We start from the raw sequence: 12,450 nt of genomic DNA on the forward strand, positions 1-12,450 counted from the left end.
GCAGATGCCGCTCTCTTTTCTTTCTTTCCAGTAGACCTTACAATCATTTATACATGGATGACAAAGAAGCATAAAATAATGGTTGGCATATATAGATATTTAGGTGGTCTAACATGGACCTGGGTGCCTGTCATGAACACTTTAGGGTGAACTTTTCAGGTTGGAAACCTGTTAATTCCAGATGAATCTGGAAGAATCACATTGCAGGTTGAGTTAAGGGTTTAAATGGAAAGAAAAAACATCTTCCTGAACTGAATAGAGCTCTCAGACAGAAAAGAGTCAAAGAGTGTCACACGCCTCAAACTCAGTCTACCAACCACCACTTGGCAAAGATAAAATCCATTTCTTTAAATAAAGCTCAGTCATTGTGAATCACACCCAGTCACGACATGATCAAGGAAGGAAAATTAGTTCCACTCAGCCTCATTATGCTTTAACAACACAACATTAACCCCTTTGGCCTAATGATAGTCCACCCTCCTCTAAATCAAAGAACAATGAGCATCTAAGAAAGAGCTCCTTTCTAAAAGACCTGTTATTCAACACGCGTCTCTTTTCTCTGGCAACCATGTAAAATCAAAAATGGTAAAAACACGTCTAAAAGCCTACAAACATTAAACCACATCTAGAAATCCTGCTGTTGATGTATGAGCGTGTCCACAGAGGATCACCAGCAGCAGCAGCAGCAGCAGCAGTGTCACTGCATCAGTCCACACAGAGAGCATCAAAGAACGTGACCCAGATACTGACTGAGGCTCTGACTCTTATTTTTAGCTGAAGTGAAGCTAGCAGGCGGAGCTGGTCACTGCTAAAACACTCATTAACACAAGTATGAAGAATGTCACCTTAATGTAAGATTAATCATCTATTTATAACTATTAAATTCATACCACTTGTAGTAGAAGTTCATATATCATCCAAGTATAATCTTTCCTGCTGTTTTTGTAGTTATTAAGTACCTAATGAATCCTGTAGGGAATGTGGTTTACTTTTTTCCATTTTGTTGTTGTTGTTTACAACAATAAAAAGGTACAATCATACCAAATAAAGAGCCATTTAGGAGGCAAAAATCTGGATCTTATTACTGAGCTGAGGCAAAAGTCTGGATCTCTAGAAAGAGCTGCTATTTCCATCACTCAGAGTGAGGCTGCATCGACATACTTTTGTATGATCATGTCATTTGGCAGGGCGGCTATCGGTGCGTGGCACAACCAACCAAACCAATCAAAATGAAGGCATCCCAGATTATCTCCATTTGCAGTCTGAGCTATCAGGTATGAAGAAAAGGAGAAGTCAACACACCAATGAGCTCCCATTTCAAGCATTTATTTGCAACCAAGTGACATTTCAAGCCTTCAAGTCTGAAGAGCTGGCTCAAAAGTCAATAAAAGAATGGCAGAACTTCAATCATGATCTAGTTTTAATGTAGGATTTAGGACTTTCACTTTAATCTCAGATGATATTTTTACATATCTGCCAGGTCACTGCTGTTTCGGGGGGAACCTTTCCACTGAAAGAGTCTGTATTTGTTCTTCCACTCTGAAAACAATGATTAGTTTCAGCCCCGCTCAGGAACACAAAGCCAAACAACTTCTGCATCACAAATCACGGCAAAGTGAAGTTCCTGCTGCTATCAGCATCCGAGCTTCCACTTCTTCTGTTTGGAAAGGTCAGAGCAGATAACAGCGGCTCAGACTGAGGAGGAAAGTTCCTGCCAGAGAAGCCGTTTTACCGACTGCCGTTTCTGTTGTTGTTTTTCAGTCGTGGTCATACTTCACTTCCTGTTCCGTGAAAGGTCACAGCAGACACGACGTACATTCCAGTTTGAATAGCCGGAAGGTCGGTGAGCCAGCTTTGCATGAGTCTATTCCTTCTGACAGCTTTGTAGTCCCACCACTTTACAGAGCAGAGGCCAAACTATTAATAGATCCTCAGAGAGCTGCAATAAGTAGAACACAATGGAGATGGAAGAGGTGGGCAGCTCTATGGGTTTCTTATAGCTCTACATATACATTTCCTTTGGTGATATTCAAAGTCACTGGTATCAGTGATAACTGTGACAAAAATTCCCACAGCTATCATGCTAACCATTAGCAATAACTACGCTTTGATATCACCGTGGATAATCTCAACTTAATACATAGGTTTATTTACTGAGGTGTACGGGGGAAATAAAGAGGCCCACTGTAGATAGGGGCCCTTTAAGAAGCCTGAATTTTTTTCTTTAGTAATTAATGTCATGCCACATATTTGATCAAAAGCAACTAAATGAATAGGTCACAGACTACATTTTTTATCCTGTGAGTAAAATAAGATACGAAGGAACCCCTGCTCTTCCCTCAAAAATGTCCAAAGGGTACAGTCAACCCTCAAGCGCTGCATAAGAGAGCAGAGCTTAGAGGAGAGGAGAAAGTTAGGATGATAGTGGAGAAGAAAGCAGGGATAGAGAGCGAGAAGAGGCTAATAAACACAAACTAATATACAGAAAATACTCAATTTGATTGAACCATAGTAAAAATCCTGCTCATGTAGCCTATATAAGAAAATTATTATTCCAAAATAAATTAGATTGCAGAAATATTCATAACTGGCTGACTGAGGGGCCCTGTGTAATTATCTTTCTGGGGGGCCCTTAGCTACATCCCTGCTCAGACCGTTGGAGAAGCATACTCTAACTGGCTATAGCAGCTCCTCTTCTGCTCAAAAAGCCTATTAAAAGCACACCTAAACTTTGTAGTAGCTCCTGTTACTTAAAAATAATGATCCAATTTTAAAATCTGTGTTAATATCAGCAGAAAACTCATTAATCTTGTCCACATGTGTATAAGCTGATTGATAGTGTTTTTAGTGTTTAATCAAACTTGATGAAATAATTTGAAATGATGAATCTCTACTTTTTTAGATTTTCAGCAAATCACAACAGTACTATGATAATAATGATAACCGTGATATTTTAGGTTTTTAGGTGATCATCCTGATATTTTTTATCGATACATCTCTACAGTGCATTTAAAGAGACACAAAAAAATCCAGCTTCTAAGAAAGAATGTCTATAGCTGATTTAAACATGGTCAAAAATCTCCTCTGATTCTTGATCCGTATCATATTTCTACCAAAGCACAGCATAGATATTAAATTTAGACCACAGGCGGCTGTGTTAAAAGATGGGTAAGGGCTATGATATTTCCCTTAATTCACATATCTTTCTATGGCCTTATCAAACTGACATATCAAGAATTGATCACAGAAAATCAAATGCCATTTTGCTTTTGTCTGTAGCTGTAGGGGCTAGTTATTATTGGTCCTCATGATTCATCTATTAATGTGCTCTAAACCACACCTGTCACATATAAACATAATATAATGAAACACCACCTGCTGAGTATATGTGTGCTACAGCATTTTTAAATGTGGACTAAGCTAAAGATAAATGGAAGTAGAGAGAGCTAACAGCAAAGCATCCAGACATGCATTTATCTGACAGATCTGCCTTTTACCCAGCTAAGTGCAGCAGCGTATCTCCTCTGAGGAAATCACAGTCTTGACAGGCTGCTGGTGGAGAGCCACGCCAAGCTTCACTCCATCAGCAACAGAAAAAAGCAATCATCTTTCATGTTATAAAGGCATGATGAGAAGGAAAGGAGGAAGTGAAACTGCACTGAGGCAGTGCTCTGTCGTTTTTATTTGCATGTGTTTACTATTTTCCTCATTTTACTTCCTGTTTCTAGCTTCTTAAATGTGAGTTTTTCATCAAATAAGAAATGACACTGTTTTTTTTTTTTTTTAAATTCTAACAAGACAAAGATGTTTCCAGCTTGCAGCTGATGCAAGCTGCAGCTGTAAGGCTGCAAACCTAATCTATAAAATCTGTTTCTTCACAAGGATCACAACATCATCAGCAGAGGTAATGTAAGCTATATTATATATATGACATAAGTTTAGTCATTTATCTTATTTAATTTCAGTGCAAAATTCTGCATACATCATAAATTTGCAAGAAAAATAGAACAGAACAGAAGCTATAGTCCGCACAAGTCACAAGATTGATTCTCGGTCTCTGCACTGTTTGGTGTCCTCCTATCTTCCAGCTGTCTTTTCTTAATAAAGGCAAAAGAGCCCCAACATTTAAAGGATGTTTTGGAGTATAACTACTCATCTATCTGTGATGCAAGGTAGAATCAAGCCTTTTTTTATGTTGTTTGACTGGAATCTTGATTTTGATTGTGCACCACATCCATCACAGGAGTTTCCCTGATAAAAGAAACCGGAAGACTCCAGAGAAATCCTCAAATGCTTCTGAAATGACGGGGTAGGAGTCAGAGATTACAGCAGAGTGCATCAGAGAGATGCTGCAGAGATTCTTCCTCTGAGGATTTGATGCAAGGCTCAGTCACCTTCTAAGATCGCCTGCAATAGAATCTGATCCTTTACTACTTTTTATTCCTGTTAATTTTACATTTCTATTCATTTAAAGAAAATAAGGCATCTTTTAGGTCAGATTTCAATTAAAGAGGAAGGTGTCTTGATTTAAGCCTGTTATTTTTAACAGTTTTTTAACAGTGCTGTTTTCATGGTTTTTTATTATCTTCAAGAGAAAATATGAACATATATTTTTGATATTTTGCAGCAGCTTGGTACATTTCTTATGTGTTTATGACAAGATAGGGAGGTAGGGTTGTTTTATTTTTTGATTGGGCATGGGAGAAGTATTCGCATAATTGCTGGATTTTGTGACTATACTTACAGCAATGTTGAAGCCTCATTCTTGCATACACAGTAATAAAACTTTGCAAGTTTAAAGTTAAACTAACATCATTAAGCTTCTCAAATGTGACAAACTTGTGCTATTTTCTGGATAAAATTCTCTCATTTTGATGTGATTTTGGTTTTCAACAGTTTGACAAAGAACAAATGGTGAGCTACATGACTGACTAATTTTTACATAGTTTACACTAAGAAACTTCATATTTAATCAGATGATCCTGAAAATAGTTACCTTATTTGTTTCTGAAGGGTAAAAATCACTAGAAAGGGTCTTAATAGTTAAACTGATGTTTGGCATGACTGATGAAGTTAATTCTAGTGTTTACAACATCCACACCATTTATCCGAAGAGTGCAATTATGTGTATTACATATGGAGAGGCCCATATGTCCCAGATGTCTCATGTTGTCATTTTCCAGAAACTGCTGAGACTTTAAATGTGGAAACATAAAAGAGCGACAGGACCAGGGCTGTGGTTTTCTAATCTAGCCATCAGAGAAAAGCCACAAACTTCTCCTCCCGGCATTCTGATGATTTCCGTCGTTTCACTTCTTCCTCACAAACATCCCCCCTCTGTTTCTTCACAGAGAGGGCAAACAAACTCCAGAGTTTTACATAAAAATCCAACAAGTTTGATTTGTTTGCTCATCTTGAACATTTTATAAACTCCACAGGCAGCTTTTTCTCTGCCTGGTGGAAACGATTACAGCTGCGGTTTGATGGAGGGAAGCTCTGGGAGTCAAAAACTCAGCAAGTCACTAATGGGTTAAACCATTTCCTCAGAAAAGGGGGATTCCAGACCCCACATGCTGCGCGTGGTCTTTCCTTAGGGGATTCAAAATTCATTCTGCCCTTTTATAATGCTTTGATTGAGTTTTTCTTTAACCTCCATTCATCTGCCATATAAAGGAAATGAAGAACTCACTTAACTTTCACTTTAGATATCTTTCTGATTTTATGTTTTCCTATTGATTGCTGCCACATTAATTACTGTGGTTTTGTTCTCAACACTTTTAATGAATTGCTTTGATTTTACCCTGAAATTTTGTTTCATTAAAAAATCAAAAACAGTCTCCAACTTCCTAGATCTTCTTAATTCTTACCTTCTACATTTAGCCAATAGGTTTTATATGAAGAAGGAAACTGAAGTACATTTTCTTAGATTAATTTCCTAAACATCAGATCCAGCTACCTTTAATACTCAGAATAAACAAGAATATGGTAGACATATTAGTATCAGTATCAGGTGCAATACTGATCTTGTTTCCATATCAGAGATCAGACTGAGGGTGCTGATCCATGCACACAGGAGGCATAAACATTGCGCTAGTGTAGCAGAGAGCTTTGTGACAGACAAATTCAGTCTGAGTTCACTCATTCAGACACTAAAAAACAATGAAATAACAGTAATGAGGTAAAAGGCAAGCTCGCTCCTCTCCAAGTTTAGTGTCTGTAATAAAAGCAATATGAAGCTAGAGTCTCTGCCAGCCTGTCTCTCCATGGTCCACCCTGCTGGCCTCGGTCTTGGAAATAGGGTGAGAAGCTCAGTCATCTGTGGGGAAATTGGATTAGAGCCACTGTTCCTTTAACTTGAAAGGAGCCAGCTGAGGCTGGGGGCTTGGGGTAGACCCAGAACTTGCTCGAGGGATCATATATCCCACTTGGCCTGAGAATGCCTCGGAATCCCCCTGAAGGAGCTAGAAACATAGAGGCGCCAGACATCTATCTCTGCAACAGTGACCTAGCCTTGGATTAATGGAAGAAAGCGGATGGATGGAATTAATTGAACTGATGCACCAAAAAAATTATTGAGTCTCAATTCGAAGGCTACAGCCTGCATAGGACCCAGTCTCCACAGCCTGAATAGACAAATCCAACTGCAATGAGAGCCTTGGTTTTTGCTTTTCTAAACACCGCCCACGTGGCCTGGCATCCTCATCAGCTGCACCGTTTACACAATAATTTGCAATCGCCTGATTATCATCGTCAATTAATTCATCTGCAGATGTAGATTTAACAAGCTTCAACAAAGCATGGATAAATGTTCAAACTAAAAAAGTCAATGCGATCCACGAAGCTATAGACTAAAGATCTCAATTCTTATTTGGTTTGACTTCGTTTTTTCTCTCTATTCAATTTCTATACCTTTGTTTTGTTGTGTATTTTTTATTTAATTCATTAATGTTTAGCCTGTAGGGGGAGCAATGAGCAATGGGGAATTAAGCAGGCTGATCTAATGTTGGAAAAGGTAAGAAGGCTGAATCTTGGAAGAGCCTTTGACGCTAAACGGCCTTCAAATGTGCACTTGGCTGCAGCCTCTTAAGTTTAACAGTTGTTTTGCAGTTTTCATTTAAATGGTGGTCATTTGAATGTTATATAAAAGCAATATCACACAAGAGGGGGTGATATTTTTCCCTCCAACTCTCAACTTAATTTTGCTTTTCCACCAATAATGTGCAGTTAAATCTGCTACCGTCATAAGTACATCAGTGTTGAGCTATATTAAAGTCTAGTTTTAGGAAGTAAATGGCATCAAACATCTGTAACTAGACAGATGTTTGAAGGTGAGGGTAAAAATACTACTCATACCTGTCTAAAGTTTAATTCTGCCTCTTAAGTCGGTCGTTAGACTGTAAATAAACATTCAGAGGAGGAATACCAGTTATCCAAATATGTGCTGGCTCCACTTAAAGCCCAAAGAAATGCTGGCCCTAATGGCTGAAATGTTCATAGATGATGGAAAATGAGTTCAGAAATTGGAAGTGTAAGATACTGACAGATGTTTTAACATGAAAGTAAAAGTTTCTGTGCTCAATCATGACCTGAACTTTATGATGGATCACTATGGTGATTAAAGGGTGAGCACATTTCCTCCCCCAGCCCCCTCTATTTTATTTTTCCACCCTCACAGCTGTTGTCAGAGCACACAGCTGCAACAAGCCTCAGTGAAACACACTCTGCAGCTATTCACCAGCCTGGGAAGCCCGACCAATCACAGAGTGTTGAGGATCAAGTGCACATGTGCAGTCCCAAACATGCTCACACGGACAATTTTGGGTCAGATGTTTGCGAGGACAAAAACAGAGCTCAGTTCATCCTCGCATGGCTCACGTGGTTATGATTCATCGAATCCTGAGGAACTAAACTCAAAATGTCAAGGTTAATTTGTGTTCCAGTGCATCTGAGCGTTTCCACAACCACTTGTCCCCTGCTTTAATGAAACGTTTACAGCGGCCGCCATTCTCCCTGGAGCCGCAGAGAGACACAAATAAAACAGAACATAAACAAAGTAAAGCAAATCAAGATGCGATTTCAGACGCATTGTTTTCTCCTAGGGCCAGCACACTCATAGAGCCGCCACTGTGCTCAATTATGTGGAGACCTTTCATTGTTCTCACTGTGAGGTAACAGACAAGCACTTTGACTCGCTTCAGGCCCGCTCTCCTCATCCAGGACTGTTATTTCTGATTCAAAGTGACACTTGTCTCAACAGAGGAATGATTAGATGCTACTGGTCCCTCCTATAATTCTCAGAGGCAGAACTGGAGACACTTTGGACCCTGAATGTCCCACGGACACTTGTGTACATGAGTTAAATAACCCTGCACGAGCCGCTACCAGCTACAGTCCTGCTCTAACTCCTGCATATACCAGGACTCTCTGATTCTGATGCATGCAGGAGTTTACAGCCAAACAAAGATGATTCACTGTCAGCATTACCACTTCGTTATAAAACAGCAGGTGAAACATCCCCTCCAGCTTTGCTATCTCACACCTCACTTAAAGGCCCAAAAATGGCTCCTCATATATGCTTTATGAATCCTGGAGCTGCTTTGTGTTCTCTTAATGGTCTAAAAAGAAACAGCAGAGAAAAGGTGAGTTTCATTCAAGATGGAAGCTCAGGAAGGTCTTCTTCCCATAACATCTGGACTCATGCAAGGGTCCATGTGGACACAAGGGGACTTGTGCAGACAAATCTCTGACCAGATTTGAGTTCAGATTCTGGATGCAGATTACACAGTCACATCCATGTTGACAGGACAAGAGGCTTCCATTTTTAACTCTGTCAGAGCTTTAAAGGATGACATGTCACAGCTAAAGCATTGAAGCATTCATGCTCCATGGTTATGCAGGGGTCGGTGCAGAGCTCTGGGTTGGCTTTAAATTTCTTGGAAGACTGTAGACATTGGTACAAGATTTGTGATAGCCAGCTATCACATATGAACACCAAAATTTAAAAAATATATCAAGCAGAACGCTCCTGAAACCCTCTAGGGCATTAGATCAGTTTTCATGACTATAGCTGATTTATTGCACAAGCTATGGACCATGTAAAACATGGACGTCATCTCAGAGATGTCACCAACTGGTTTCTGCAGAGGTGCTACAAAGCCTGATCAAAGTGGCTGTTATATCATGACATTTATGGTCAGTGGTCTACATCGACCCTGGTTCAGGAAATCAGGGGTTCAGTCCCACCCAGGGCACTTACACCCTATAAATGTAGGCCTTGGCAAGGTCCTTAACACTATGAATATCTGTTCACCTCTCGGATATACGTTGTTTTAGACAAAGGTGTTTGCTAAATCATGCTGTAACACCATACAGCTATGAGCAGCTGGATAGCTCAGTGGTTTACTTTGGTACAAGAAATTGGGGGTTCCAATCCAAGTCAGAGCACGCTCTTTATCCAGTGTTGGCCTAAACCTCCTTACCGCCATAAACATCTGTCCATCACTGTGTTGTTTTGGACGAATGTGTCTGCTTAATGACAAAAAGATGAATATGATCTTGACCTCTGACATTCAAATTCGTATCAGTTCATCCTTGGGTCAGGGTGAATATTTATGCAAAGTTGAATGAAAATCTGTCAAAGGTTCTTTAGTGTGTTCACAGAAAAAGCTTGGAAAACAAGGGCATGAACATGGGGCCTAATGATCTTGACCGTTGACCTGTAAAGCCCAATCAGAACATCACTGAGTCCAAGTGGATACTTATGTACCTTCACAGGAATGGCCTAGAACACAAGGGGTAAACATGAGGCCCACTGACCTTAACCTTTGACCTCCAAATTCTTCTCTATTCAGATTGAAATCTGAGCCAAGTTTGATGAAATATGTTAAAGCATTCTTGAGATTCTTGTCGACAAGAATGGCCCAAACAAATGGGGAAAAACCCCAAAACATGACGCCTCAGGCCTCTGCCGTCACTGGCATCGATATGTAAAATTTTTGCACTTCTAGAGCGAGCCTCAAGTGGACATTCAAGGAACTACATTTAGTTTTTTGCACCTTGCACTGGCATCAGTGGAGGCTGTCACTTGCTTTAGACACAGTTTAGAAATTAAAACTGTTGGTCACTTTATCATGGTTCTATGAAGCCCAGAACCAAAATGCTTCTCTTAGCTCAACTAGATCACAGTAACATTAGAGTTCCCTTCAAAAGCTCCATTATGATACAATATTCTATTAACTACCTGTTCAACAATATCTGCTGTAACCACCTGGTCTGCCATGACACATTTCCTTTTCTATTCAATCTAGGGGCCTGTGATTGATGTGAAAGCATATCAGGAGAAATGGGACCCTGAGGAAAGAGTTATGTTTTTGAAAGATTTCATTTCCACTCTCCACCTCCACAGTATCGACTTTCTCCAGGTGTATTCATGCCAAGATGTGGCAGAAACACCTCAGGCTCAATAACACTAGTGCAGCCTTCAGTGTCACATGGAAGTTAACATAATTAGCAGCTGGCGTCAGAATCCGAGCAGTAAGTACAACTGGTAATCTTATTCCAAAGAAAGCTTGGAGATTTCCAACAAAGTCAACAGTAATTAAGTAACAGTTTAAGGCTTATTTGGTGAATTTAGATGTTTTGGCTTTTGCATAATCAACTCTATCCTGGGAAAAGTAGTAGGCCTATATGCATGAAATGCCAAACATTATATGCTTGTAATAAAAAAGGAACAACTATAGGAATCTGCAGGTTTATTTATATGCATTTGTACCACCAAACTCAGGTTTTTCCGAAAAGTAAATTGCAGCAATTATTTCAAGGGAAGTGTTTGATTGTTAGTCACCAAAATTTTTGTAGGTACCAAATGTTTTGTACTGTCCAGGATGCAATTCCAAATGAAAGGATCCTTTGCATTAATTTTCCATGTAAATATGATTTTTCCATTGTTCTAATACAATGTGAATGCAGATTAGTATCCATATAACAGCCCAGTAGAAAATCCAAGTGCTCCTCTTCCCTCTGCTCTAGTTTCTTCCAGGCAACAGCAGGAAGATGTCGCTGCACATCTCTGATGGGGGCAATGTAGGCGGAAATCTGGGCTGCTCAAGCACCAGGTCTCTATCAGCTGCTTTTTCCACTATCTGAGAGCATGTGTATGGAGAGATGGGATGCTTAGGCCTACACATTAATGCAGCAAGGAGCCACTCCAGCAAAAGGCCTGCTGGGCAATGGTCTGCACAAATGCGCAATGAAACACCGCCCACCCAATGGCGCACAAGTCGGTCAGCGTGGAAAAGGCTGTCATGATGCACGGATGGGGTTGGCCCTCGTATCAGTGCAATGCAAAGCAAGGAATATTTGACTGCAAGGGGTGTGGATGAGGAGAGATGAGGGAGGAGGAGGGACCAAAAATAGGAGAAGCTCCTGGGAGGATGTTTGCATCGCTAAAATAAAAAATAATGAATGGATGTGAGGCCAAAACGATATCAGAGAGATAATCCAGTCCAGACCGCACCAGTCCCAAGTGAAGCTGGGGAGGGGACGTGTTATAATAAACGTGTTCCTGAGACCGTGCGAGGGGAAGAGATGCATAAATGCATGTTTGGGCTCCAGTTTCCGCCCGTTTGTTCTCTCGGATGAGGCTTTAAAACGCACAGATACACAGAAATGAAGGCTTAGACCAACCTTATAGACTTGTCCATAGGTGCCGTTTCCGACTACTTCCACCAACTCGAAAATCCCAGCTGGATCCTGTATTTAAAAAGCATAAACACAAAGATACATTAGGCCTAAATGTGATTAATTTTTCCTATATAGTATTTTCAATCGGGTTCGTTCGATGTAAGAGCCGGCTGCGCCCGTTTTACTGGCCTCCCCATGCCAACGGATATAAGACAAAGAAAAGCCACCGCAGGGCTGTGTCAACAACAGAGCAATTCACGATTTTATTGTGGATTGATTTCTGATTGTAAAGAAATAAAATGCATTCTGAAAATGTCCGTATCACAGGCTCTTACCCTCAGGGATGCCAGGTCTATGTCCACCAGACTTTTGGCCGGTGAGTCGTTCGCCATTTTCGTATAAAAGGTGATAAATTAGCAGGAAAAACGGCGGGTTTTTAGTCTCCTTTAATTAAACGGTGTGTGTCTCATCCTCGGGTGGATTTATTTTTTATTCCGCTTGTTTAATTTTTCTATCCAAGGTGCTTTTTCCCTCTTTGTAATCCCAGGCAGAAGCTCCGCTGCTGCTACATACCGACCTACTGCCGGAGCTCTCTCTCCCTCTCTCTCTCCCTCTCTCTCTCCTGTTTGTGCTAGTGTCTCTCTACCAGTATTCCCCGCCCTCTCTCCCTCTCATTCCTTACATATGTCTCTCTTCCTCTCGCTCTTTTCGGTCTCCGCCCCTTCTCTACCTCTCAGAGGGGGACAACCCAAAATTTTGGGGGATCCT

The 12,450-nt window shown here is 40.5% G+C and overlaps 1 protein-coding gene across 6 annotated transcripts in view; it reads right to left on the reverse strand.

Moving 5' to 3' along the window:
* Positions 1-12,270, reverse strand: part of LOC121522281 (mitogen-activated protein kinase kinase kinase kinase 4-like) — a 149,266-nt gene extending 136,996 nt beyond the window's left edge. For all 6 annotated transcript variants that reach the window (XM_041806472.1, XM_041806476.1, XM_041806475.1 and 3 more), the window contains exons 1-2: positions 12,018-12,270; positions 11,686-11,751 (exon numbers count right to left, since the gene is read on the reverse strand). In XM_041806472.1, coding sequence (XP_041662406.1) covers positions 11,686-11,751; positions 12,018-12,074 — 123 coding nt within the window. In that variant the 5' untranslated portion in view covers positions 12,075-12,270. The remainder of the gene's footprint in view (positions 1-11,685; positions 11,752-12,017) is intronic.
* Positions 12,271-12,450: the final 180 nt, after the last annotated feature.

This window comes from Cheilinus undulatus, linkage group 15 (genome assembly GCF_018320785.1).
Source record: "Cheilinus undulatus linkage group 15, ASM1832078v1, whole genome shotgun sequence".
Taxonomy (NCBI): domain Eukaryota; kingdom Metazoa; phylum Chordata; class Actinopteri; order Labriformes; family Labridae; genus Cheilinus; species Cheilinus undulatus.